At 36.0% G+C, this 27,045-nt stretch overlaps 2 protein-coding genes across 2 annotated transcripts in view; both read left to right on the forward strand.

Moving 5' to 3' along the window:
* EYS (eyes shut homolog) overlaps positions 1-27,045 on the forward strand; it is a gene marked incomplete at its 5' end in the record, with an annotated part of 718,160 nt that overhangs the window by 122,054 nt on the left and 569,061 nt on the right. Inside the window, 4 exons of the mRNA XM_082756672.1 lie at positions 20,151-20,273; positions 21,865-21,978; positions 23,239-23,352; positions 23,768-23,881. Coding sequence (XP_082612798.1) covers positions 20,151-20,273; positions 21,865-21,978; positions 23,239-23,352; positions 23,768-23,881 — 465 coding nt within the window. The remainder of the gene's footprint in view (positions 1-20,150; positions 20,274-21,864; positions 21,979-23,238; positions 23,353-23,767; positions 23,882-27,045) is intronic.
* LOC309876427 (very low-density lipoprotein receptor-like) lies at positions 11,023-13,415 on the forward strand. Its single transcript, XM_082756682.1, has one exon. The coding sequence runs from the start codon at positions 11,085-11,087 to the stop codon at positions 13,083-13,085; it is 2,001 nt and encodes a 666-aa protein (XP_082612808.1). The 5' UTR covers positions 11,023-11,084; the 3' UTR covers positions 13,086-13,415.

Consider the following 27,045-nt stretch of genomic DNA (forward strand, 5'->3'; position numbering starts at 1 on the left):
GCAAAATTGGGACAAGGGCAGTTTCACAAAGTAGTCATTACCCAGAGACTGGCTAGGCATGGGTCTGCTGGTGGGAGATAGTGACTGACAGCCTTTGCATCACTTGTTTTGTTTTATTTTTTCCTTCACTTATTAAACTGTCTTTATCTGGATTCATCAGTTTTAACCACTTCAGTACTTCCAGTCCTCTCCCCGACCCTGCTGAGGGAAAGAAAGAGAGCAATCGAGTGCGGGACTTAGCTGCCAGCTTTGGTCAACCCACCACTCTAAGTTTGCTTTTATACTTTTAAACTTCCTTTACATCTCTTTCTGCTCTTCCTGTTTGTTTTGTCCCATATTTCTGCTTTTGTTTGTTTGTTTGTTTGTTTGTTTTCTGATAGTTAGGCTCCTTTATCATTATTCTGCAACTTCCTAAAAATAAAAAAATTTATGAACTTACCCAGTGTTATACTTGTTCGCTATTTTTAAGACTATTTTATCTACACATATGGTTTAATTGTATGTATTCTATTTTTTAAGTATCTACTGACATTTCTCAAAAGATTGATTGTTGCCATTTATATTTCTCAGTTTAAATTTTCTCTCTCAGCTGTTTGTCTTCTGATTATGTTTAACTTTGTACAATCTGTAATTTGAAATAGTTACATTATACCAAAGTGGTTCATAAAAAGCTAGATATTCGGGATGGATGTATTTAATACAGTTAGATTTCTGACACATAATAAAAGCTAGCAACCCACAATACATTTAAAATAAACCTGAAAAAGAAGATGAGGTTTTTTGGCTTTAATTTAAATGCTACTTTTACAGAGTAAGAATAAATAAATGTGCCCTTCTAGACAGAGTCATCAGTGTTATTTATAAGCAATCCATAAACTAGAATAGAATAGAATAGAATAGAATAGAATAGAATAGAATAGAATAGAATAGAATAGAATAGAATAGAATAGTTCTGTTGAAAGGGACCTTCAAAGATCATCTAGTCCAACTGCCTGACCCTTTAACCAAAAATTAAAATATATTATTGAGGGCATTATCGAAATACCTATTGAGCACTGACAGGCATGGGGCATCAATTGCCTCTCTAGGAAGCCTGTTCCAGTGTTTGACTACCCTCATAGTAAAGACTTTCCTCCTAATGTCCAGTGTGAATGTCTGTCCCTGGCACAATTTTGTGCTGTTCCCTCAGTTTCTTCATTGCCTCTTCTATTTCTCATATGTATATTTAGCAACAGATATGCACACCTATACACACATATTTATATACATGCACATGTACAGAATCTCATCCTACATTATTTGAGAATATTTTTTTATCAAAGGAGATTATCCTGATACTTATTATACTATCTAAATAACTCTTATTTTCCATAAACTTAATGGAGGGCACACTTCAATAAGTCATACCATTCTTTAAAGACAGTTCTAGGGATCAAGTGACAGGTTGTAGATTTGCTAACAGTTAGATAGACTCAAACTTTTTTTTTGCACAGCCTGTACTTTTCTTAAGAACACAGATAAAATTATATAAATTAATTCTAACACTTTAGTTTTTTCTTATTTATGTATTTAGTTTGGCCATTCAGTTGTAAGGAATTGGATTGAAATTGCTGCCTGCTGCTTACAAAATGAAAAGTTATAAATGTCAGGTCAACAAAGACATCAGTTTTCCCACTTTACGTTCACAATATAAGAGGTATTTAACAATTTTGTAATACAACATTATTCTGCTTTTAAGTCATATACAGAATGGGCAATTAAAATGCTATTGCATGGTATATGTAATACCTGTAAATCATATTTCAAAATGTATGCATCAATTATCAAAATGTATGCATCAATTGTTATTTTCATTATTTTCACTGAAAGAACAAGGTGACAATACAGTAAGGTTTAAGTTTTCACACTTGAATTCTCATACTTTTAAGTTTCCATACATGTTTTAAGTTTTTTAAAATTGTTAGACAAACCTTAACGTGTAAGTTTCATTTAAAGAAAAATATGCTCTCAAGATTTAGTGATCAAAAATGTTGTTAAAAACACAGCAGGTCATTTCTGAAGTGATCATGTAATCCATGAATTCATAGTGGTAATTATGTATTCAAAGTGTTTGTCAGGTTCCATGATACCTGTACCTTCTGTTAGATATTGATCCCAAAACCATAGTAGGATTTTAATTTTTAAACCTAACCTTTATTACTCGTTAAAAAGAGGACATAAATGTATGACAGGAAACAAAACTGCAATTTCTACTCAGGTGAGATTTCATTGTGTTCTTGTTATACAGATAATCATTTGGTGACCTTTTGTGCTTGAATACTGAAATATGCTTAATTTTGTAAGTTAAAAAGATAAAATAAGCCAGAATTATTAACATTTCTTGCAATAGATATCCCTTTTAATTACAGACAGTTTCTACAAAAGATAAGAAAGGAAGTAAAATGATAAGGGAACCAAGGAATGCAAAACATTCATTATACACCAGCATATAACAGGCAGCATGAAGAAGCATGAAATGAAGTGTAGGGGAAGGCAAAACATGGAAGCTGAAAGCACTGTGATGAAAATAGGAAGTGAAAAGCTAAGAAAGGGCAAATGAGACGAGCAACATACTTCACAAAGTTCATTAAAAAAAATCTCTTATAGGATTTGGTGTTAAGGGAGGCTATGATGAAGGAAGGGAAAGTAAATTTACCAATAGGCAAGAAGATGGCAAATTTCTCACTGTTATAAAAGGAACCAAACTTAATAGGTCTAACAGCCTTACTAAGTTACTTTCTCTTTTATATTTCCAATTTTCTTCTGTGTTCCTATCCTTTTCAGTGTAAGTGCTTCATGATAGGGGTAAGTGAAAACTTCTTGCAATAGAACAAGAAAAAGCTGCTGGCTTTCTCCCTTTTTTCCAAAAATGTGCTGTCAGTTATGTGGCTAAAAATAAAGACATTTTTCTATTGATTAGCAGCTCATTTGTATTGTCAATTCTAGCCTACAATCCTAACAGAGATGACTTAAAATTTCGACATTTTTCTAATAGAAATAAATTATTTATTTCAAAGTAGATAATAAGACATTGAGTTACTGTTAAAAGCAGGCAAGAAACAGTGATCTCTTGAGAAATATTTTAATAACTTATTACAAATCCCCCAGGTGAAGAAATCTCTATGATAGCCCTCAGCTTGAGTCTATTCATTTCTAAAACTGCTATACGGGCAGTAACATAATGGAATAAAGATGTCTGTTCTCTAAATATTAAGCAGTTTGACGACTTGTTCAAACATTCACAGACATATTTCACAATTCAACAAGTTTACACTTTTCTACAAGTGATTTGCTCCTCAACTGATGATTAATTTTTCATTTGCTGCTTCTTATATTTGGCATCGCTACATTTTTCTTATTGTCTGATTTATTGATCGTATATGTTACCATATTTATGTGTTTCTTGCTAATAGAAGCCATTGACATATAACAGGAAATTCATACGATCACCCCTGACAACAAAAAGAAAGGAAAAAAAAAGGAAACAAACAAACAGAAAGCTAAGGTTTATTAGGTAAACCAATTAATCATTTCTTGAAAGTCACTTAATTCCCTTTCAAATGTGAAAAACCTCAGGTTTTGGATGCATGCATATAATCTCTGTGGGCAAGAAGAACCTGAGCTGTAGAAGATCCAGATTCCTAACTCCCAGCATTTACCAGAGGAATTAGAAGATTTATGCATTGCTTGTATTGGATAATAGATAGCCCAATAGTAAACAAGCTCCATTGTTTATTCCATTGAAGCTTTGAGTCTTCTACTGAAAAAAAAAAAAAAGTATGACAGTGAGCTTCTGTCTAATGTACCCTATAAATGGAATCTGTCACACTCTCATTCTTCACTGTGTGATCCTTTTGTCAATGGTATGCACAGATGTCATTAAAACCAAGCATTTTTATAGAAAATAGACATGTTTCATCGCCATATGCTTGTTTAGAACAAGGTCAGCACAGGACAAAACCTCCATAATGATAAATGGAAGGGTAATCATACAAAAATAACTGCATAGACAACTGACTACATGTATAAGGGTATCTAGGCTTATTTAGACTACTGTCATTGGTGAGAAAAATAAAGGAGTAAGATAAAACACTAATTAATTTCTCAGAAAATGAGGAAGAGCACTCCGGCTGTTTATGAGAAGCTTCACTATGAAAAACTATCTGCAAAGTATTGCATGCTATAGAAAATGTGTAGCAGTACAAACAATTATAATTTTCTATTTAAAAAAAAAATCATATTTTACTACCCATATGTTGATATCTCTACTGTTCTAAGACTGCAGAGAGTAACTACTCATGCACCACATTGATTGTTTGGCCACATATATTTTAAAATTAATCTTAAAGATGGTGCTTATATTACACCAAGCTTCATATCTTCAAAAGTTTTTAGCTCATCTTCAAGGCATACCTTGGAGATAATAAACTTTGTTCCCCATTTCAGAGGAAGAAAGAAAAAACAAACAAACTATAAATAAATAAACATAAAGCAACCAATTTGTGAAAAAAACAAAGCTCAAATTAAATTGGATGCATTACTTAGTGTAAATCTGCCTATTTTAGTCACCATGTAGAGGCAAGTACATGAAAGTTTTCATTTCTGTCACGTCAGCTCCAAGCAGACAGTGACTAGAAGAATAATGAATAATTCCTCATTTCTCTTCTACATTGTCAGGCATAGCTAGCCAGAAGTCAGGCATAGCTAGCCAGAAGAAGGCAAACAATCAATGTTATAAGTATTTTTAAATTATAATACTCCAATTCAATTTACCTCTCAAAACCTACCTTGGGCAACGCCAAAACAGCTATACAAGACACTTCCTTAAAGAAAAATGAAGCCAGTAATGTATACATTTCACTTAGATATTCCATGATGATGAGAAATGAAGCAATTTTCATTAAGCAGGAGCACTCATACTTTCCCCTTACCATGAAAAGGAAATATGTGTATGCATGTATGTGCATGGGATGAGGCATTGTCCCTTGAAATAAATTCACGTGCCAACATTCATGTTTTATGTCATCTTTTTTTTTTTTTTTTTTTTTTTTTGGTCAGATTTCTTCATATTACAGATTTCTGAAGCTTGAATTTTAGTCTGATTGTTGCTCTGCCCAGCCTTTCGTGTTGACAGTCTCTGGATACTCTCTATTTTCTTCTGTTTCTGTTATTAGAAATACAAAAACATTTATATTTAGACATCCTTTTCCAGAACATAGCTATAGACACCTAAAATTTTAGTCAATATGCTTAAAATCATGCTATTTGCAAAGCAGATAAGGTGATAATCAAACTACAGACTTTTTCTGTAGTTACTATGTTGCATCTACTAAACATAGATTTTATATGTCTGATTGATATGTTTGAGAGTTGTGTGCTCCAAAACTTCTCTCTCTGGAAAGTAGGTATCTAACTAAAAAGAGATTTGTCCAACATGTGTCTGAATATATTCAAATTTATAATCAGGGATGTAAAGGTTTTGGAGTTATGTTCTGTTATGTTGTTTGCAATCTACTATTTGAAAAAAAATCTGGAGTGTATTTATATGGACAAAACTAAAATGGTCTTAGTTCTATTGCCATTATTTAGCAATATTAACATTTTGTATTTTGGATGGCATTTAATCTTTTCCTTAGACATTTCTATACACTTCTTTAATTCTTCATTTGTATTTTTGCTCTGTCTTTACTCTTTCCGACCCTTCTCTAAAATAACTTCCTTATTCAACAATTCACTTTCAAACTAATCTTGTCCTTCTGTTCCTGTAATATACTGAAAAGTAATTAACATTTAAGTAACAGTTGTATAAATATAAATGTTGTATAAAAATCTTGACGTTTTCAGCTAACAGAATTGCCTGACCAGGCTTAGCAAAGTCTATAGCTGTTGCTTTATGTTCTTTGATAACCTACCTCTTTTCTGGTATCAAATGGTGTACTTATCTGGTGAGAAATAAAGGATCATATTTGGATCTTATAACTATTGCCTTTCATAGTTACAAAAGATAAACTAGAATATATACGATGGATGAAAGGTAATGTTTACATGCTTCTTCTTTGTCAAAGAGGTTGTTTATTGTCAATTCTAAAAACAATAGTTCAAAAGCAAAACTTTATTTATTGTTTGCTAACCTTAATACTATGAATGTCATGAATAGCAGGCTAACGGATTTTTGTTTTTATTTGCCTTTTTGTCTTCTTGAATTTTACTTAAAAAAAAAAAAAAATTTACACACTTGAGGAAATGTATACCCAAGTATATATTGCACTTCAGAAACCATTCTCTTTTAATGTAAAGACTTAGCTTCTGTTATAAATCTAATTTGTTTCTAAGATAAGAATATTACTCTGAAGAGTTCTTAATTTAATTGAGTGTCAAATCACACTATGGGGGGCAGCTCATCCTCTTGTCTCCTTGTTTTTGATACATGAATTCTGAAAGGCAGGCAATGTGTCCAAGATGTGACTGATGGGAGACAGTCACTGCCCACTGCTTGTGCTGATTTTACAGGAAGGTTCGTATTTTGCTGATTTTTTTTTCCAAAGATATTAAGATAAGTTACATTTTGTGTAATTATCAAAAGTTAGAAAATATACATTAATTATTACTATTATAATTACTATATTTGCTTTTCTATAGAAAACATAGTTCAGCACATATGCTGTATTTCTCTTGAAATTCACAGATGTTTATTTCTAATAAATATTAAGTGTTTGGAACTTATTTAGATCTGTCAAATAAATATAAGCTTTGAGGGTAAACACATACAAAAATTAAAATTTCTCTATCAGTCTCCTTTACTGGTTTTAAGGAAGAGTTTGTTCGAATTAATCGAGTACTTTATTTCCATTCATTAAATTTTAATTCTTTTTGCTTGAAACACTATTCCTATTATTTTCAGAAAGAAATAGTTCAGCACAATAGACACAAGTTTTTGATGATGATAGACATTAAGGTAGCAGACTAGCAATAGGGAACAGGTGCTGGATACCTAAGATTTATCACTAAAAGTAAGTAATAGAAGCGAACAATTATAGATAAATTCTGTCAAAAGGACCAAAGAACAAAACAGAAAAAAAATATATATATTTAAGTCACCACCTATATATTCTACTGAAACATGATTATTGCATATATCAGCATTGAAGCAAGATGAAAGAGATGATGGACTTTTGTTTCAATTCTAGACAGGCAGAAATCTTCCTGTAAGCTACCTGTAAGCTATCAGTGAGAATAAATAAATAAATAATAAAGACTAAAAAAAAAAAAAAAGTTCCCTAAGAAATACGCTTTTGCAAAACAAGCATTCTGAAAATTAATTAATTAATTAATTAATAACTTAATATTTTTTGAATTTCCTCTTTTTTTTCCTTTTTTTTTTTTTTTTTTTTTTTAAAGAAGTGTTATAGCTCTGGCTCTGCTTTCTGGAGCAACATAATTTTAATTTGAGTTAATCTCACTATAGGTGCTTTAAATCACATGACAATCAAGATGTTTAGTTTCTTTATTTTCTGATACACCCAAGAACATTTGAGCTGTATGATTTTATGTTTTTTAGTTCTAGATTATTAATCTGTGAACTATGTTTTTTGTTTAAAATATGTCATTGGTTTAGAAGTTGAAACTAACTGTAATATACTGACCTATTAGCAGTGTTCTTTCTTCCCTGATTCTAACTGATTTTTGATTCCAGACAAGGTACCTGCTATACTTGTTTAGATAATATTCACAGGGGGAGAAAAATTACTAAAAATCAGACAGCATCCTTAAAGACCTTTAAAAATTGTCTGGATATGCAAATTTATATTTAAGGTTTTCAGCATGCATTTTGCCTTATTTGGAAGAAAATGCCTGTAATATTTATTTTGGTCTTGTTACACATAATTTGTTTTAAAAAATACCAAAGTAGCATGTACAGTCACTCCTTTATGGGCAGAAGAGAGGAGTATGACTCAAGAATTCTTTCTTTATCTGCTGAATTTTTGTGAAGTGATATTTTACACTTATCTATGACAATGCAATATAAAATTATATAGAAAGATCAAGGCTATTACTGTTAGGCAACTTCTTAGTCTCATTTTTTTCTTATACACAAAGGAATGTATAAATGTCTGACGTTTTTATATAAATTATTAGAACAGATAAGCTAGGAAAGGGTAATAAATTACCTATTGCTAATAAGAAACAAGATATGTACAGTGATATACATTGCCTTCTAAATATGTCTTGTCATACTTCCAAACAAAGCCACAAACACTGACCTCTTTGAAGTCCATCTTGTAAAATGGAAATGGATAACTGCTATTATTTCATAAGGTTTTTCTTTCTCCTTTTCTTCTTCATCTATGTTATTCTCCAGCTGTAAAATAGCATTAGGTCCTGTTCTAATACATCATACCATAAAATGATAAGATATAGTCTGACACATTCCAAGGCAGCAAGCACAGTCAGAATAAAATCTTATTCTGTGACTTTAGTGTAAATAAAAGAGAAACTGGAGTTGCCTGCTGTGCTACAGTAATCAAACTTCTGTTGTAATAGCTGTAAGTCTTCTGGTGTATTTCTGTAAGATCTATAGAGTACACCTCTGTTCTTACTTAATCCTTTTTTCTCTAGGTCTAATCCATCTTTTACTGGAACTGACAAAAATGTTCCTAGAGTACTGGAAGCTGTATTTGGCCTTGTGTCCTTCTACCCTGGTTAGAGGGGGGGAGGGGATTAAAAAAAAATATAGAGAGAGAGAGAACAATGGTTCTCTTACATCTTATTAAATTTTATGGCTTAAGTTTGTCCAAAGCAGTAGAAAAAGTCATTCAAGTCGGGCTGCTACGAGAGAGGTAAGGGAGGCACTCATTAGCCCTGACTATCAGAAAGAAATTCTAGACAGGGGAGAATAAAGAGAAAGAGTAACAGAAAGGTCAGAGATTTACAGATAAATTTGAAGATCACTAACAGCAAAGTTTATGGAGTCACATCTCTTGAAAGAAACTTCTAGATAATTAACTCTTGTTCTTCTGTTTTGCTCTATATCCAAGAAGAAACAAAGTAACCTGAAAATAAAAAATGATGGGAGGAAATCTACATCTGATACTTGGGCAATTCTTTATAAGATATCAAAAAGGTTTTCCTAGAAAAAGAGACTAAGTTGTTGACGTATCATATTTGAAATGAAATGCCAAGAAATTTTCAACATCCCTTCTGTATAAAATCTTTATACAGAAAAACTGTATAAATACTTTTCTGTATAAAGTTTTTATACAGAAGGGATGTTGAAAAAAAAAAAAAAGTCACAGTGAACAGTTGAACAGTCCACAATAAAGATCTTTAAACATAAGAAAAAAAAGAATAACCTAGAAAACACTTAGATAAAAATGTATACTTTGAAGGTCTGTTTAGCCAGAACTCCAGCATGCTACTTAGAAAAGATTCTGAGCAATTTCAGTGCTTTGTTCTTGTGGATAGGTCAATGTTGAGGGATTTCTTGAAACAGCAAAAATCCCATGGCTTGCTGTAGCTGAGCAAACCAAGCTACCAGGGCAACTATGAGAAGTTCCCATGACAGTGTTCCCACATCGCCCAATTGAGGAATTCAGGAAAATATTGTTACCAGTAGCTGGCCTCAAGGACAAGGTCTATGTGACTGCTAATCACAAGGGGGTTGTTTTCTTGCAGGTGGGGTTGTTTTCTTGTAGCTGTTTGTCTGAGTGCTTTTGACCAATAATCTTGTGTGAAACACTGTCCACCCCTGTTAAGTTCTCTATAAAAGTTAGGCTATTCGGGCAATAAAATGGAGCATGATCTGACTCTACGGTGTGTCTGTCGTGCTTTCGACCGTGCTTCCTGCAACATATGGCGCCCGAACAGGCTGAGACCTGAACAGGACCCGAACGGAACATCGCAGCTTCGCCGGGACAAACATCGCAGCGCAGCGGGACACCAGCGGCGCCGGCACATCCGAACGCAGGTAGACCAGGAGACCAGCGGCGCCGGGACCAGCGGCGCCGCGACCTCGCCGCGCCGTCGGGACTTCGGAGCGCCCATCCGACCGGCGCTTGAGCGGACCGGACACCGGCCCAGAAACACGGTACACAGGACTCACGGTGAGGCGTGGTATTCCCGCTGAGACACGCGGAAAACCGCGGGGAACGGGGTTTTGCGGCGGGACGTGGAATTGCGGAGGGCCGCGGGAAACGGAGTTGCGGCGGGACGTGGAATTTGCGGAGGGCCGCGGGAAACGGAGTTGCGGCGGGACGTGGAATTTGCGGAGGGCCGCGGGAAACGGAGTTGCGGCGGGACGTGGAATTTGCGGAGGGCCGCGGGAATTAGAGTTGCGGCGGGACGTGGAATCGCGGAGAGACGCGGAAAAAGGAATCGCGGAGAGACGCGGAATCGCGGTGAGACGCGGAATCGCGGAGAGACGCGGAAAAGGGAATTGCGGTGAGACGCGGAATCGCGGAGAGACGCGGAATCGCGGTGCGATACGGGCCATCCGAGATCGAGTTGCTACGGGAGACCAGAGGCGTCAGTGGACAATGGCGGCCGACCCTCACCGTGTGGCGAGTCGGCACAGAGCAGAGGGGCGGAGATCAGGACTCTGCAGCCTGTCTGACGTAACCATGGAGGCAGCGGCAGCAGCGGCTGTGCTGCTTCTCTCTGGCATTCTTTTTATAAGAAGTTATCTTGCAATGCAAAAAAAGACTATTCGTCCCCAGATCGGTGTTATAACTATGTTTCTGGATAACATTCCGTGGGGTTGCCACATTCTACAGACTATTAATGACGATTTAGCTCTATTGCAGGGCAGGAGAGCAGAGACGCAGATTACACCGCCAAATGACCACCGTCAGGCTCGTTCACAAACAGCTTCTAGGGTTGCAGCTGGCACGGCCTGCAGCCGTATAGCAGACGTTACACTCTCTTTCCTAACTAGTAATCATGTGTCTCATCCATTTGTGGTGAATGGTCAGTGGCAAAAAGAAAAGGGGGAGAGTAAGGGGCGACAAAGACGGAAACGGTGCCAGGAGGATGCCACTGACACTAACAGCATGGGTAATAGGAGTAGTATAAGTGACACAGGTGACGGTGCGGGGCGGCGGCAGGCGCTGCCGCGCTGCGGGGCACTCTGCCTGCTGCTCGCCCTCGCCGGCCTGTGCACTGCTGCCGACGGTGCTAGAGCAAAATGTGAAGACTGCTCAGATGGCAGTGATGAGAGTGCTTGTGTGAAGAAGACGTGTGCTGAATCTGACTTTGTGTGCAACAGTGGTCAGTGTGTGCCAAATAGATGGCAGTGTGATGGGGATCCGGACTGTGAAAATGGGTCTGATGAGAGTGCTGAGCTGTGTCATACGAGAACATGCCGGGTAAATGAAATCAGGTGTGGTCCTCAGTCAACCCAGTGTATCCCAGTGTCCTGGAAATGTGATGGTGAAAAGGACTGCGACAGTGGAGAAGATGAAGAGAGTTGTGGCATTGTGACTTGTAGTGCAGCAGAATTCACATGCAGTAGTGGGCAATGTATTTCCAAAAGCTTTGTCTGCAATGTTCAAGATGACTGCAGTGATGGTAGCGATGAGTTGGAGTGTGCACCTCCTACCTGTGGTGTTCATGAGTTTCAGTGCAAGAGTTCTACCTGCATCCCTATCAGCTGGGTGTGTGATGATGATGCTGACTGCTCCAACCACTCGGATGAATCTTTGGAGCAGTGTGGCCGCCAGCCTGCACCTCCAGTGAAGTGTGCTACGAGTGAGGTGCAGTGCGGCTCAGGTGAATGTATCCACAAGAAGTGGCGATGTGATGGAGATCCTGATTGCAAGGATGGAAGTGATGAAATTAACTGCCCTTCTCGGACCTGCAGGCCAGACCATTTCAGATGTGAAGATGGGAACTGTGTCCATGGGAGTAGGCAGTGCAGTGGTGTGAGAGACTGTCTGTATGGCACTGATGAAGCAAACTGTAACAATGTTATTCAGTGTTCTGGACCTGGCAAATTCAAGTGCAGAAGTGGAGAATGCATAGATATCAATAAAGTGTGTAACCAGCAGAGAGACTGCAAGGACTGGGGTGATGAGCCCCTGAAGGAATGCATCATAAATGAATGTGACTGTCCAGCTGGGTTTGAGTTTATAGACAAGAGAAACTGTGGAGACATTGATGAATGTCAAAACCTTGGTATCTGTAGTCAAATGTGTATCAACCTGAAAGGGGGCTACAAAAGTGAACGTAGCCGTGGATATCAGATGATTCCTGCTACAGGAACCTGGAAAAGGTCATACTGGTACAAAGACACAAATAACACCTGTGATTGCAATGACGCTGCTAAGCAGGGTTTAGGGGTTTGTAGCATGGAGACAAGGGGTAACAACTACAGTGTTTGGAACAATTGTACAGCTTTGGCCTTACCTCCTGATGTGCTTCTGATTTGTGGGGATGGGGCCTGGCAAGGTATCCCTGCAAATGCTATCAGATGTCCATGTTACATAGATAAACTCATTGTATTTGCTCCTAGCTTGTTACAGTTGCGTGAGATCACCAGACATAAATGGACATTGCTTGCATTGGATTGCAATGATAATGTTGAATTGTGTGGGGTTGCAGCTAGAGCGGCATTAGCAATTTCAGTGCCTGGAGTGGCATCTGCGGCCGCATGTAACAACTTAGAAAAATTGGTATGCTGGGCCGAGAGGCAAGCCTATGCCACGACAGAGATACTTGAGGAGATGTTACCAGATCAAAATAGTCTGCAACATCTGCTTTTACAGGATCAAGCTGCTATTGACATCTTGCTTTTGGCTCAAAGGAATGGGTGTGAGGACTTTAAGGGAATGTACTGTTTAAACCTTTTTGATCATAATGTGTCAATTCACAAATCCATTACTTTCCTGAAAGAGCACATGAGAAAGATTCAATATGGTATCAATCCTTTCAATCAATGGTTCACTGACTTGTTTGAAACAAAGTGTAGATGGTTGCTGGGTTTAATCACAAGGGGATTAAGGATTTGGTTTATGGTGGTGGTAATCATCGTTGTGTGTTGTAAGTATAGCTAAAGAGTTACTTGTAAAACTGCTGTGTCAGGCTTGGTTTGCTCAAAAGAAGAAGGGGGAATTGTTGAGGGATTTCTTGAAACAGCAAAAATCCCATGGCTTGCTGTAGCTGAGCAAACCAAGCTACCAGGGCAACTATGAGAAGTTCCCATGACAGTGTTCCCACATCGCCCAATTGAGGAATTCAGGAAAATATTGTTACCAGTAGCTGGCCTCAAGGACAAGGTCTATGTGACTGCTAATCACAAGGGGGTTGTTTTCTTGCAGGTGGGGTTGTTTTCTTGTAGCTGTTTGTCTGAGTGCTTTTGACCAATAATCTTGTGTGAAACACTGTCCACCCCTGTTAAGTTCTCTATAAAAGTTAGGCTATTCGGGCAATAAAATGGAGCATGATCTGACTCTACGGTGTGTCTGTCGTGCTTTCGACCGTGCTTCCTGCAACAGGTCAAATAGTCAAATAACAGAAGAGTAGATACGAACAGAGGTGAACACGAGCTGTCAGGTTTAACTTAAATTCTTATAAAAAAAAAATAGACAAGATGGGAAAATGAACTGCATTTTTAGCACTTGAAAATAACAAAAGGATAACAATCGGTCATTAAGTAACATGGATTTCTCAAGAGTGAAGAACCAACTCCACCAGGTTCTTCTCATCAGGGCTGATTTCAATCCATTCTCCACCCAGCCTGTATTTGTGCTTGGGATTTTCCCAGCCCATGTACAGGACCTTGCACTCAGCCTCATTGAACTTTGTGAAGTTCCCACAGGCTCTTTGAGTGCAACCATCCAGCCAATTCCTTACCCACTGAGTGGTTCATCCATCAAATCCATGTCTCTCCAATTTACAGACAAGGATATCATGAGGGACAGTGCCAAATGTTTTGCACAAGTCCACATAAATGATGTCAGTTGCTCTTCCCCTATCCAGCAATGTTATAACATCATCATAGAAGGCCACCAGATTTGTCAGGCACAATCTGCCCTTAGTGAAGTCTTGTTAGCTGTCATCAATCACCTCCTTATTTTCCATGTACCTTAGCATAGTTTCCAGGAGGATCTGCTCCATGATCTTGGCAGGCACATAGGTGAGACTGACTGTCCTCTAGTTCCCCGGCTCTACATTTTTTTCCTTCTTAAAAATGGGGGTCATGTTTCCCCTCTTCCAGTGGGAACTTTCACTAGACTGCCATGACTTCTCAAATATGATGGATTGTGGCTTAGCAACTATATCTGACAGTTCCCTATGGACCCATGGATGTATCTCATCGGGTCCCATGGACTTGTGCACCTTGGGTTCCTTAGCTAGTCTCAAACCTTGTCTTCTCCTACAGTGTGTGGTTCATCATTCTTCCAGTCCCTGCCTTCTCCTTCTAAAGCCTAGGCTATGTGGCTAGAGCTCTTGCTAGTAAGGACTGAGGCAAAAAAGTCACAGTTTCTGTATCTGATGCCTAGATGGAATCTCTGGTTGTTGCCTGTGAGGGATATGCCATCTTGACATCATTGTCACATGGTTTATGGTATATGTACGTGTATTTTTTGATACTAAAGGGAATGAATGATCAGCAGAAGGTGGACTTCTATCCAAGATTCATCTCCAGATTAAATTAATCTTAAATGATGTATATTAGTTTGTGCTATAAAAATATTTTTTCAGTCTTCCCATCAGAAAATTGTTATATTAAATTTAAAGCAATCTGTAGTGATGATTTTTCAGCTGCCAGTAAAGCTTTTTGAGGAATATCTGATAAAATGTAACTTCATCAGAAAAGATGGAATAAAAATTACTATTGGTCTACAAAAATTATTTTTTAACTTACTACTTACTCAAGAAACCTTTTAAAAAGATTTAAAACTGTTGAAACACTTCACTTCAAACCTTCTGCCATGTGAAAATAAACTGGGATAATTATTTTTTGCCAGCAGAAAATAATCTGGGGGTATTGGTCACTAGCCAGGTGAATATGAGCCAGCAGCGTGCTCAGGTGGCCAAGAAGGCCAACAGCATCCTGGCTTGTATCAGAAACAATGTGCCAGAAAGACTAGGGCAGTGATTGTCCCCCTGTACTCAGCTCTGGTGAGGCTGCACCTCAAATAATGTGTTCACTTTGGGGCCCCTCACTACAAGAAGGATAGTGAGATGCTAGAACATGTCCAGAGAAGCACAACAAAGCCAACAAAGGGTCTAGAGAACAAGTCTTGCAAGGAGTGTCTGAGGGAGCTGGGGTTGTTTAGCCTAGAGAAAAATGAGGTTTAGGAGAGACCTCATTGCTCTCTACCACCACCTTGAAGAAGGTTGTACCTAGGTGGGGATTGGTCTCTTCTCCGAAGCACCAAATGATAAGACAAAAGGAAATGGCCTCAAGTTGTGCCAAGGGAGGTCTAGATTGGATGTGTCAAGAAAAGAAATCTTCACCAAAAGGTTTGTGAAGTACTGGAACAGGCTGCCCAGGGAAGCAGCTGAGTCACCACCCTTGGAGGTATTGAAAGGACATGTAGATGTGGTGCTTATGTGGTTTAGTGGTTTAATGGTAAACTTGGCATTGCTATGTTAACAGTTGGACTTGATGAGCTTGGAGGTCTTTTCCAACATAAATGATTCTATGACTGTGATTTTAATGATATAGAATTGTAAATCTGTTGAAATTATTTTTCCTTAGAATATTTATCTATTTATCCAAGGAATGGAATACTTAGGTAAGAAATTGATGTACCAACACCCCAAATACTCATAAAAATGTATTCTTACAAGGTGTTTTAACTTTCCTTTAGATTATGTGTACATAAACACAAGTTTTGGCTTGTCCCTGAGCCAAACTGGGAAATGAAATGATACCTGAACTTCTCACAGGAACTGAGTACCATTTCCAAGATTGTAGCTGTTGTAAAATCAAAAGTCTGCTTGTGATAATGAGCAGTCTTCAAAGAGAGCAAAAGCCTTCTCAAAGTCACATATGCATCATTTCTCAATCTCTTTAATTTCGGAATATGAAGTTTCTAAATTTTTTAGAGAGGAATTATGTTATGTTACAGAAACCTAACTGAAGTTCTCACAGTCTTTACTGAGAATTACTTAGTGGTTTTTGATCTCTGAGTTCCAGAAACCATATATGCAAGAGGGATAAAGCAGAGGAAATTACATCTTACACTGTGTCTTTTATAGCTGTGACTGGTTACTCCAACAAAACAATAACATGTATTTATTAGTGCAGATGATCATAGTACATTACTGTTGTATTTTCTGAGGTAACGGCAGCATTTTTTTTCTGTTTTCCATACAGAGGTGATTTTTCCTTTTTATTACTTCTCTATTTTGTTCACCTATGCTAAAATTAGTTATGAACTTTTTACATTTTGTATAATTTTTGCAACATGTACCATTTTTATATTTGAAATTCTAGAGGACCCCAACAAAATTATGATAGGTATTGCATGACAAAACAGTATCAATCACTTCCATCTCAATAAATAAATAAATAAATAAAATGGCTTTTATGTTATTAATATCCAGTGTAAGACTGTAAGTAAAGTGAAATTAGCAACCCATTAGTGTGTAACAGTGAAAACATTGTTTGGGTTTTAAATAATTAAATAAATTCTGACATTTGTCCCTGCCAGTCTGTTTATTTTTTTTTCCCCAGTATAATTTTAGTCGTAACCATAAAATTTTTTCACCATAAGTAATACTTGTTCAATAAGAGTGAATGAATGCACATCAAATCCTGCTGGCCCTGACAATAACCCTTAATATGAGGTTCCAGCTAACAGCTTCAGATGTACCTGCCATCCAGAATATAAGGAACCATGTAGTGAAATTCTAGTAAACGTGTCTGGACTATGTCAGAATGGATCACAATGCAGCGATCTCCCCAGAGAGTTTACATGTCATAGTCTGACTGCTAAAAATCACTTTTGTCATGAGACATTTGGGTTTGTCATAAAGAAAGGTCTGAAGAATGTAAAAGTAGCTTATCTGAAAAAAATATATGTTTTAAATAGGTTGCTGCTAAATTTCCATTGTCTAAATTCATGAAGTTTCTTTTGAGAAACTATTAGAAAAAGACACATTTCTTTTGATAGGAGATAGTATATTCCTAAGTAATACTACTGAATCTGTTTTGCTGAAAACTTTATACAAAACCATATTTTTAATATTAAAATTTGGCCCTGAAACCACCACCCCTTCCTTGTTTTTGAACTTGGTATATTAACTTCAGATATATTTGTCAATGCAGCAACACTGCTAATGGATTCAAAACACAGAAATGAAAGCATACATAGGTTATGATCCTTTTTTTCCAATCTTTAACGTTATTATGAATATTTAATTTGTCAAGTAAAAGAAAACACATTAGCTTTTCTACATTGTCTCCAATTTGATGTCAATTTCACTTAACCACATACAACAGTTGTGCATGTATCTGTACATAACTATTACCATTACTGATTAATGTTTCAATTTTACTTCTTTATCTTAATTTCTATGTTTTATGTAGTACTTCAATAAGCAGACGTTAACATTTATTTACAAAGGCAAAAGTGAGAGAGATGCTTAAATTTTTAATAGCGATCAACAGGGAGGAAAATTTCAGCTTTATGAGGACATTGCACAGCTGGTGTTTTGGATAGAGCAGAAACATAGCTTGAAGACACCTTTCTGCATCTATTGATTTAAAAATCAAAATGACTGAAAGTGTAGGACAGTCTTAATATGAATTGTCTTGTATTTATGCCTCAAAGGCTTGTTATACAAGCCAGGATTTCTAAAGTGCAGTATGATTCAGCAATTTACCCTGATGGTCAGAAATTGCTGTCTTACTTCATCTAACCAGCTGTTCAACAACTAAAAATTCTTCTAGACTGGGAGCTCTTCAGTAGTGCCCTAAGGACATGGTTTATATATGTTTTAATTTGAAGACTACACTAAACTAGGCCCAAGCGAGAAAGAACTTCTAAAATTTTCTAATAATTTATTACAAAATACAGGCTGGGTGGAGAATGGATTGAAATCAGTCCTGATGAGAAGGACCTTGAGGTGCTGGTTGATGAGAAGCTTGATATGAGCTGGCAATGTGTACTTGTAGCCCAGAAAGCCAACCTTATCCCAGGCTTCATCAAAAGAAGCGTGGCCAGCAGGTCAAGGCAGGTGATTCTCACCCTCTGCTCTGCTCTTGTGAGACCCCACTTGGAGCATTGTGCCATGTCCAGCACAAGAAGGAAATGGACCTATTAGGGCAAGTCCAGAGGAGGGCTACAGAAATGATCAAGGGGCTGGAGCACCTCTCCTATGAAGACAGGCCTAGAGCTGGGGCTGTTTAGCCTGGAAAAGAGAAGAATCCGGGGAGACCTTCTCGTGGCCTTCCATGTACCTAAAGGGGGCCTACAGGAAAGCTGGGGAGGGACTCTTCATCTGGGGGTGTATTGACAAGACAAGTAGTAATGGCTTTAAACTAAAAGAGGATAGAGTTAGATTAGATATTAGGAAGAAGTTCTTACTCTGAAGGTGGTGAGACACTGGAAAAGGTTGTCCAGAGAAGCTGTATATGCCCCATCCCTGGAGGACCTCAAGGCCAGGTTAGATAGGGCTTTGGGCAACCTGGTCTGGGGGGCGTGTCCCTGTCCATGGCAGGGGGGTAGAACTAGGTGATCTTTAATGTTCCTTCCAAGCCAAACCATTCTATGATTATATGATTCCTCTGCATCTGCACTTACTATTTATTATTATTTTTTTTAAAAAAAGGTTATCTTGAGATTTTAGGCTACCACAGTATACTGTAGGAATACAGATTTGTTTGAATGCCTTTGACCAAAGATTCTCTCTTTTTCTCATTGTTGTGTAAAATGTTGATGAACTCAAGGGTAGATACAGGGCAACTCACTGGCACACTAGAATCTTGTCTTGCAAAACCTATGCTACTGAAGCAGGACATTCAATCATAAATCTATTTTTAAATGAAATGTGAAGTTCAGGTTTTCAACCAGACTTAGTATCCAAGCTTGAAAGACATTTGAATTAATTATATTTAGCTCACTGAACCAAATCCCTGGTTTAAGTCTTTAGTGGCTTTTTATGCTATAATTGTTAAATTATAATAAATAGGTCCTGTCTCTTTTGATCTTTGCTGAGGTATTATTTTTGCAAGAATCTAAAAATCTTTAGAAACTTTTTCAGTGTTCTGTTAATAAAAAAAAAAAAAAAAAAAAAAAAAAAACAGAAAACCTTACACTTCTTTTATTCACAGATTATTTTTTTCTGACATAAATTACAACAAAAATGTCTGAAGTTTGAAATTTGGCATTTATAACGAGCAGTTGGATCCTAGCTCCACACATAATGCTTGATATTTTAATTGATTTATATCAACTACTTTAAAATTATCTATAATTGAAAACATTTTTCAGTGAAAGAGTATATTAACTTTCAACTATTTATTGAGTACACTCTAAAATAAAGATGCTGTCATCTCTCAGCCATCTCTGATTTTCTTCCTGGATGATGGCTTCCGAAACTCTAATGCCATTGCCAATGTGCCAATACCCTAAGTGTAAAATTTTGATTCAAATTTTATCTTTGGTTTTCTTTTTTAAACATTGTGCCTATGTAGCCCTCGACAAGAAACTTGGACATTCAGTGTTTCACAAAATTAGGTTTCTTATTAGGATAATTTTCTTTTTTCACTTTTTCTTAAAGACAGTACAGAGTGCTACATTAAAAATGAGAAAGCATTCATCAACAGTGCGCTTACCACTATTTCAGTAAAACTAGAAATATGTGTATTAAACTGTTTTGGAAAATTGTCATTCTGTCAAATTCTCTTCAAGGCCTTTTGTATCATAAGTGATTTTAATCATTTCTAGTATGGCTTTATCGTACAGTTCTTTTGTTTAATTTAGAATTGGTTTATATATGAAGCAAGCTTTCAAAGGAAGTGGTATTTTTCTCTATTCTAAACAAACTTTTGAAATAAAAGAATATAAAAGTACTTAGCAAAATTTATCTCTCACTTGCCTGTTTTTTTGTACTAAATGTCATACTAAAGTCTTTATGTCTTCTGCTTTATTTTTCATCAGGTTTTAGTGGTCAGTTTTGTGAAGCAAATATTACTGCCTGCCTGTCACAACCATGTGGAGCCTCCAGCATCTGTAAAGACATATTTGATGGCTATCTTTGTTTCTGTGCACCTGGCTTTATAGGTGGGTTCAACAGAAAATATTGTTTAACAACTGTTTAAGTCAGTCCTAAACCACAGAAAACAATGTTATTCAGAAGTAGTGATTGATATAATTTAGCAGTGTTTCTGAGTCAGGCAGAAGCAGTTTTTGTTTTCCAGCACATGAGTATTCCATTGTAAAAGTTACTAACTATGAGGGACCCAGCCACTCTTACTTCATGCTACTTTAGACAGGGTGTCTGACTTACACTGATATGATCGCAGCTCCTGTAGCCATATGCAAGCTGGCCTTAATATATCTGCTTGTGCTTCCTGTAACAATAAAGCTGCAGTAACAATGACCTCAACTGTCAAATGTACATGCAAGACTCTGGGCAGGCTTATCTACTCATGCTTAAATCTGTCCTGCTGGTCATTGTCATCAGTACTAGGCATGACTAGATCAAAAGTAGTTTGGATATGTCAGCATATTGTCTTTATAATTCCAGATTGCACTGCAAAGCAAACAAACAGACAAAAAAAGAACATATCTAGACAGAGACTCGGATCAAACACAGCAGGATTTCCCTTTTCAGTAGGTCAGCTCTGCAGTCCAGATTTATCTGGATTGCAGGGACTTTGACTTAGCTTTTAAATCAGAAACAGGCTGACTCTAGAGTCTCTGTAGTCAAGGAGGACACAGGCAAACAGAGGGATTCAGGTCTCAAGTAGACACAGTTATGTCCACCATACCTCTTAAATTGCTGCTCTGCATCCTAATGTAGGCATCCATTTAGATGAAACAACCTGTAATTTAATAACAGCAGTATTAGTGTCTGTAACATAAAAAAAATGCTATATCTTGCTGCTATGTATGGTTAGTTCATTTTATTATTATTATGAAAATTTTAAATAAAATTGTCCTGTGTTATTTATAATAAAGTTGTGATGGCGTCTTATTTTATTGAATTATTATTTTGTTTTGTTTTTTGTTTGTTTTGTTTTGTTTTGAAGTCTTATACTCACATCTACATAACATTAGATTAGTATTTTTAGTTTATACTTTTTCTGTGGGCAAATAAAACACAAAACCCCTCAGAAATAATCATGAACTTTTTACCTATTATCATCTATTTGGATGTCATATACAATTTGCAAATAAATATTTCCTGAGCTTTTTTTCCCTTGCAGGCTGGAAAAATATTAGGTACATCACTTCTCAACAAGAAATCAGGATCTATAATTACTCCCATTCATTATATTTCCCATGGAAATCTTCATAAAAATGCATAATTAATAAATAAACAAAAAATAAATTATAGAAGAAAAGACTCTGATATATGGTGTTAGAAACCAACTTACACTTCCATGATGTTTCAGGAAAACTCAAAGTTTATTGCCCTTAAAATATGACAAGATACAAATACTTGAGTGGGTCTATAAATGAATCTACACATTTCCCATCATGTCTTTGCTTCGCATTGTTGAGAAATAAATTCCCTGAGGGCATTTTTTGGATCATTGGTAAAAGTTGTATGTAACTAATCTCCATTATTTCATTTTGTTGTTGCTTCTCACAACTGGTGACTCACCAGTGGCATGTTCCTAATAAAATGAATCCTTCATGTTTCCAGGTAATAACTGTGAGATTGAGGTGGACGAGTGTCTTAGTGATCCCTGTCACAGTGGAGCCACTTGTGTTGATCATCTGAATGCCTTCAGTTGTGTCTGTCAGGATGGATTTCAAGGTATTAAAAATCCACATAACTATTATTTTACAAATGTTTGAGTTTTACACCAATTTTTTAACATATCAGATGAGATATATACAGACGTTTTAGTGTCATCTAAAGTTCTAAACAAGTAAATTAGGTACATCACTTCTCAACAAGAAATGAATGAAAAAGAATATTATAGAAAAAAAAGACTACAGTCTTTAAGATGTAAGTACATCTTTACAAAACTTCTTTGCTTTGTTTTCATGACAGCATGGAAATAGGTGTTTTCTGTTGGCTGGTTGCTTAGCTATTGAAAATAGATCATCTGGGTTCAACGAAATTTTGCAAATACCATATATTGTTTTCTATAAGCTCTTTAAACTGTTGGCAGATGTAATATAATAGAATCAGAGAAAAAAAAAAAAAAAAAAAAAGCTATGTGGGAAAGGTTTTGTTCTTGGCGCATTTGTACAATTCATATGAGAAATGTAATCACTTTGATAACTATCTGCAGTTATTCTTTGCTTCCAGCTCAGATGAGGAATTTAAAGTGCATCCATTTTCTTTTTAGTGCATCATCTTTTAAACAACATTGACTTGTAATCATTGAAATTCAAAGCAATGTACAATTCAAATGTCACAGGGTGAACTACTACATCTCTACTGCTAGTTATATTCAGAACCACTATGGCCTGAAATTTGGTTTATAAAGATTCTTTGAACATCCCAAATCTTGCAATTTGCTGTAATTTTTCATTTATTCTTCAAATCTTCAAATGATAAAAAAATTATTAGTGAATTCACTTATTCTGTAATATATTCAAGATAGTCTTTGTGTATGCTAAGAAAGTATGTTGTTATGTTAGCTATTGTCTAGACTAAGTGGTGTTCTCTACATTACATGTCTTTTTCCATTTCCCAGAAGTATATCTTCTGTACTTACACATGGAAGATTTCCTCCCATGTCATTGCAATGCTGCTTATTATATTTAATGTAATTTTTTTGCTATTCTTCTATATATAAAGAAATTACCTGCTTTAGGCCCAATAAATTTATTCAATGACTGCAAAGACTGTGCTTTTTAGATTATTAGAAAATGAGTGAATAGTTTAAACCTTAAAATCCTCAACATACTGTCTTAAGTGACCAAATTTGAATATGAAGGCTACAAATCTTGAAGGCTGTCAAATATATTTCATTATGTGAGCTATATTCAATTAAAATGATTGTTATTTAATTATATGTGTTATACAATAACTTCTTCCCTATGTCTGACTGTATATTTATAGGCACAACCTGTGAAACAAATATAAATGAATGTCATTCTTCTCCATGTCTTCATAATGCAACATGTGAAGACCTTATTGGTGGCTATGAATGCATCTGTCTACCTGGCTTTACTGGTGAGTCCTGTCAATCGTGTTTTCTACAAAGAGGTAGACCACAAAGCATTCATTAAGATATCATTGGCTAATTTGCTTGTATTTCCTTCTCATTTCTCCTTATCTGCTCCTTGGTCTAATGTTTCATTTGCATCCCAACAAACTGGAACACTGACTCCATCTGTAAACTAAACAGCACAAGATAAATTAGTCTGCATATCAGGAAGATTAGTTACCATTTAGCAACTCAGAAGTTGTGATATATTTGTGGTGAGAAGAATTAAATGTATGCTGACATTTGTATGTATGGATCTTTACTTAGCTGATTCATATCAGTTTCTTCTCACAAGTTACTTGAGATCCTTGTGGTGCAAATGAATTAGAAATTGGCAGCTGATTGTCTTACTTAATGTTCAAATCTTTTGTCTTTTCAAAGGTGCAAGATGCGAAACAGATATAGATGAGTGTGCTTCATTTCCCTGCAAGAATGGAGCCACCTGCATTGACCAACCTGGTAATTACTTCTGCCAATGTGTGGCTCCATTTAAAGGTAATGAACACCAAGGGAGAAGGGAAAGCAAACATAATTAACTTTAGAAAGCATTTCTGTCAATTGTCTGAACTCATTTCACTCTTCCTACAGCATTATTAGTCCTTCATTTTCTCAAGTGAAGCTCTTAAAGTGACCAGCCAATTATGCCCGAGGCTGCAAGTAATGTGAAGTAAACTTTATTTATACATCTACTAGAACTGTTTAATTATTAATCAAAATGGATACTATAAAATCAGTTTGTTAACAAATAAGATTATTTAGAAAATGTGAGACATATGTCCATAGAATAGCCATCACAATTGTTCTAAACATTTTTCTCTCTAATTTGATTGGTCGTGACAGTCTGTAAATTATGCTTTCATTCTCAGAAAACAATTTATAGTTATCTTGGAATCCATAAATCATGCGTGGTTATTTCTGTTGATGCCTTAAAGAAATACTTAAAATGCAAGCTTTATTGTGACCTTTTTCACAGAAATTTGGGGGGGGTAATTTTAAACATGCACTGCTAAAATGATTTAAAATAACAAATTGTGCAGTGTTCTTGAGCAAATCTAGTTTAACTGATAATTTCCATTAGAGGCGTTTGTTGATTTATAAATTAAATATAAACACATTTTTCCTCCTGCAGTTCAATATAATGATACGTACTTAGGATTCCAGAATAATCATTAAAAGACAATTTTCCTGGTATGTTGAGACAGCAGGGTTTTTCCCCTTTAGGGGAGATGGTTGCATTAAATTCATCATTCATGAGAAAGAGGGAGCTCTAATGTTTGTTCTTATCATTTTAGTTAATGGTCAAAGTCTAGTTTGTCATTTTTATTAGTTTTAATTTATGTTCTGCTGAATAAAATCTAGTCAAATAACAAGTAATTGTGTAGTGCGGTTTCAGAATTGTCTCTGCATGGAAAGATTTGGAACCATTTTTACACATGGTTACATATAGCGGTCTGTTAAGATCTTGCTTCACAAGGAGACAGATTTTCAGGAGACTTCAGTATTCCTTTAGATATTCAAGTAAATGATTAAAATTTCAGAAAGTCGCCATTTCTGTTATCACCCTTCTAGAAGCTCACATTTTCTAATGCTCTCATTGGTAAGGTTAAACCCCTCTGGCAAGGGTTTTACATTAATGGTAACTGAGATCCTCTGGAAACAACACTGTTGGTACAGGATGCTTAGAATCTGTAGGATTCTTGTTGAAATAAAGGATTTTTGAGGTTGTTTAGTTCTTTACAGGCTTACTTGGCACCACTTCAAATCAAATTCTTACACTGATATTACCTAGTTTTATGATGGTATAAATAAAATCAGATTTAGATTCATAACAAAACTCTACCTCATTCTCCTACCATGTTTATTTAGTATTAAACAGCTGTTGAAGTAGTCTTTAACTCATTCACAGTAAGCCAACATAAATAATGGAAAGTTAAACCATGTTTTCTAATTGTGTGGAAATATTCAGGTTTCTGTGATGAATAGCTTTGTGTGTACAAATTACCAGTTACAGAATTGTTTTATTAAGAAAGCAAATACATGAAAAAGGTAATATAGCAATACCTGTTCTAGTTTTGAATATTTTCACAGAAGTTCTTGATGTGTTTTTCTCAGTGGAAAAGCATACATGCTGTGTTACGAATGCTCTCATTTACTTGGAAAGAAACTTGAAGTTGGATATACCTTATATATTGTAAAGATTTGGTTCTTCAGTCACAAAATCAGATTTAAAGAGTATGCACCACTATAGAGAAGAACATATACCACTTCAGGATGTGTTCAGCAACCCTCTACTATGCAGAACACAGAATTAAGGAATTCAGATTTGGACATTCAGGGGCATTCATACAGAAGGTAGCCTTTCAGATTAATATAGAAATGGATTCAATCTATAGATAGTGGTTTGCATATATTTATTTCTCCCTGATTTCCCTGACTAATCTGTTTTGTTTATTGTGACAAAAAAGACTGCTAGATTGCAAGAACAATGTTTATTTTTCCTTTTTTTTTTCTTGTTCTTTTACTTTATTTCCTCTTGTTAAAAAGAGAACAGAAGAAAAAAAATACTTTTTTTTTCTTCTTTCTTTCCTTTTCCTTTCCTGACTCTTATACATGTATCTACTATAGTATAATGCTCTTTTCATACAGAGGTTTAACCTAAGTACAAATCTGGTATAGCTGCTTCTGTTCAGTTCTAATATACTAGTCCCTGCAAATATTTCTAAAATGTCTCCTCTCCCACCCATTTTCTCTCATATCTGAGGTACAACACTTACAGTCATGTATATAGGAGGGTTTTTTTGAAGGACATTCTGAAGTTATGCTGATGTTTAGAAATGGGATAAGCTGTTTTTCTACTGCATCCTCCACTATTGGAACTGGGAGCAGGTAGAAAGGCAAACTCAGTTTAGCTGCAGGACAAATCAAAGATTTTAATGTTAGCAACAGGAGACAGATAGCTCAGAAGTGTATTTAGCTACAGTTCTGGCCAATACTTTATCACTGATAGTCTCTGGCAGTAATTTATCTATCACAGTGTTAAGCAGGCCTCTCAGTCCTCTTATGAGCTTGATTCCATTATAGTATTCTAGCTGGGGAGTTATTATAATAACTTTTCTATTATGATATTGATTGTACAATTGTAGCCTTTCTATAATAGAATCACAGTTATTATAGAATTGATATTAAGTGCTTCAGAAGGGAGCAGAGTGTGTGAGAAACATATTGTGAGGCTGTATCTCATTTAAGGGTACTAACGGTCTCATGGAAGGTGAAGTAAAAGCTCCCATGTCTCTATAAGAAAATACTTTTTTGTTCCATTAAAAATTCAAATATGATTCAAGAACAGTGCAATTAGTAAATGATATGGCTACCATTGTCACATTCTACCTGTATATAAAATATCTATTTATATTATAACTGTATCTACATGTGGAAGCATGTTAAATGCACACCTGAAAGTATTTAGTTTATGTAGAATAATATGAAGCATAAGCTAATAAAAATCATATTTTGAAATCAACATGTCATTTAATTGTCCATGAAAAAGAGAAAAACTCATTCTCTTATGCTAAGGAATTGAACAATATTTTTCCAAACCTCAAAACTACCATATTTTATGGTCCTTTGCTGGTCTCCATTTTAAGTTAGCAAAGTACCTT

This window comes from Aythya marila (genome assembly GCF_965140915.1).
Source record: "Aythya marila genome assembly, chromosome: 3".
Taxonomy (NCBI): Eukaryota; Metazoa; Chordata; class Aves; order Anseriformes; family Anatidae; genus Aythya; species Aythya marila.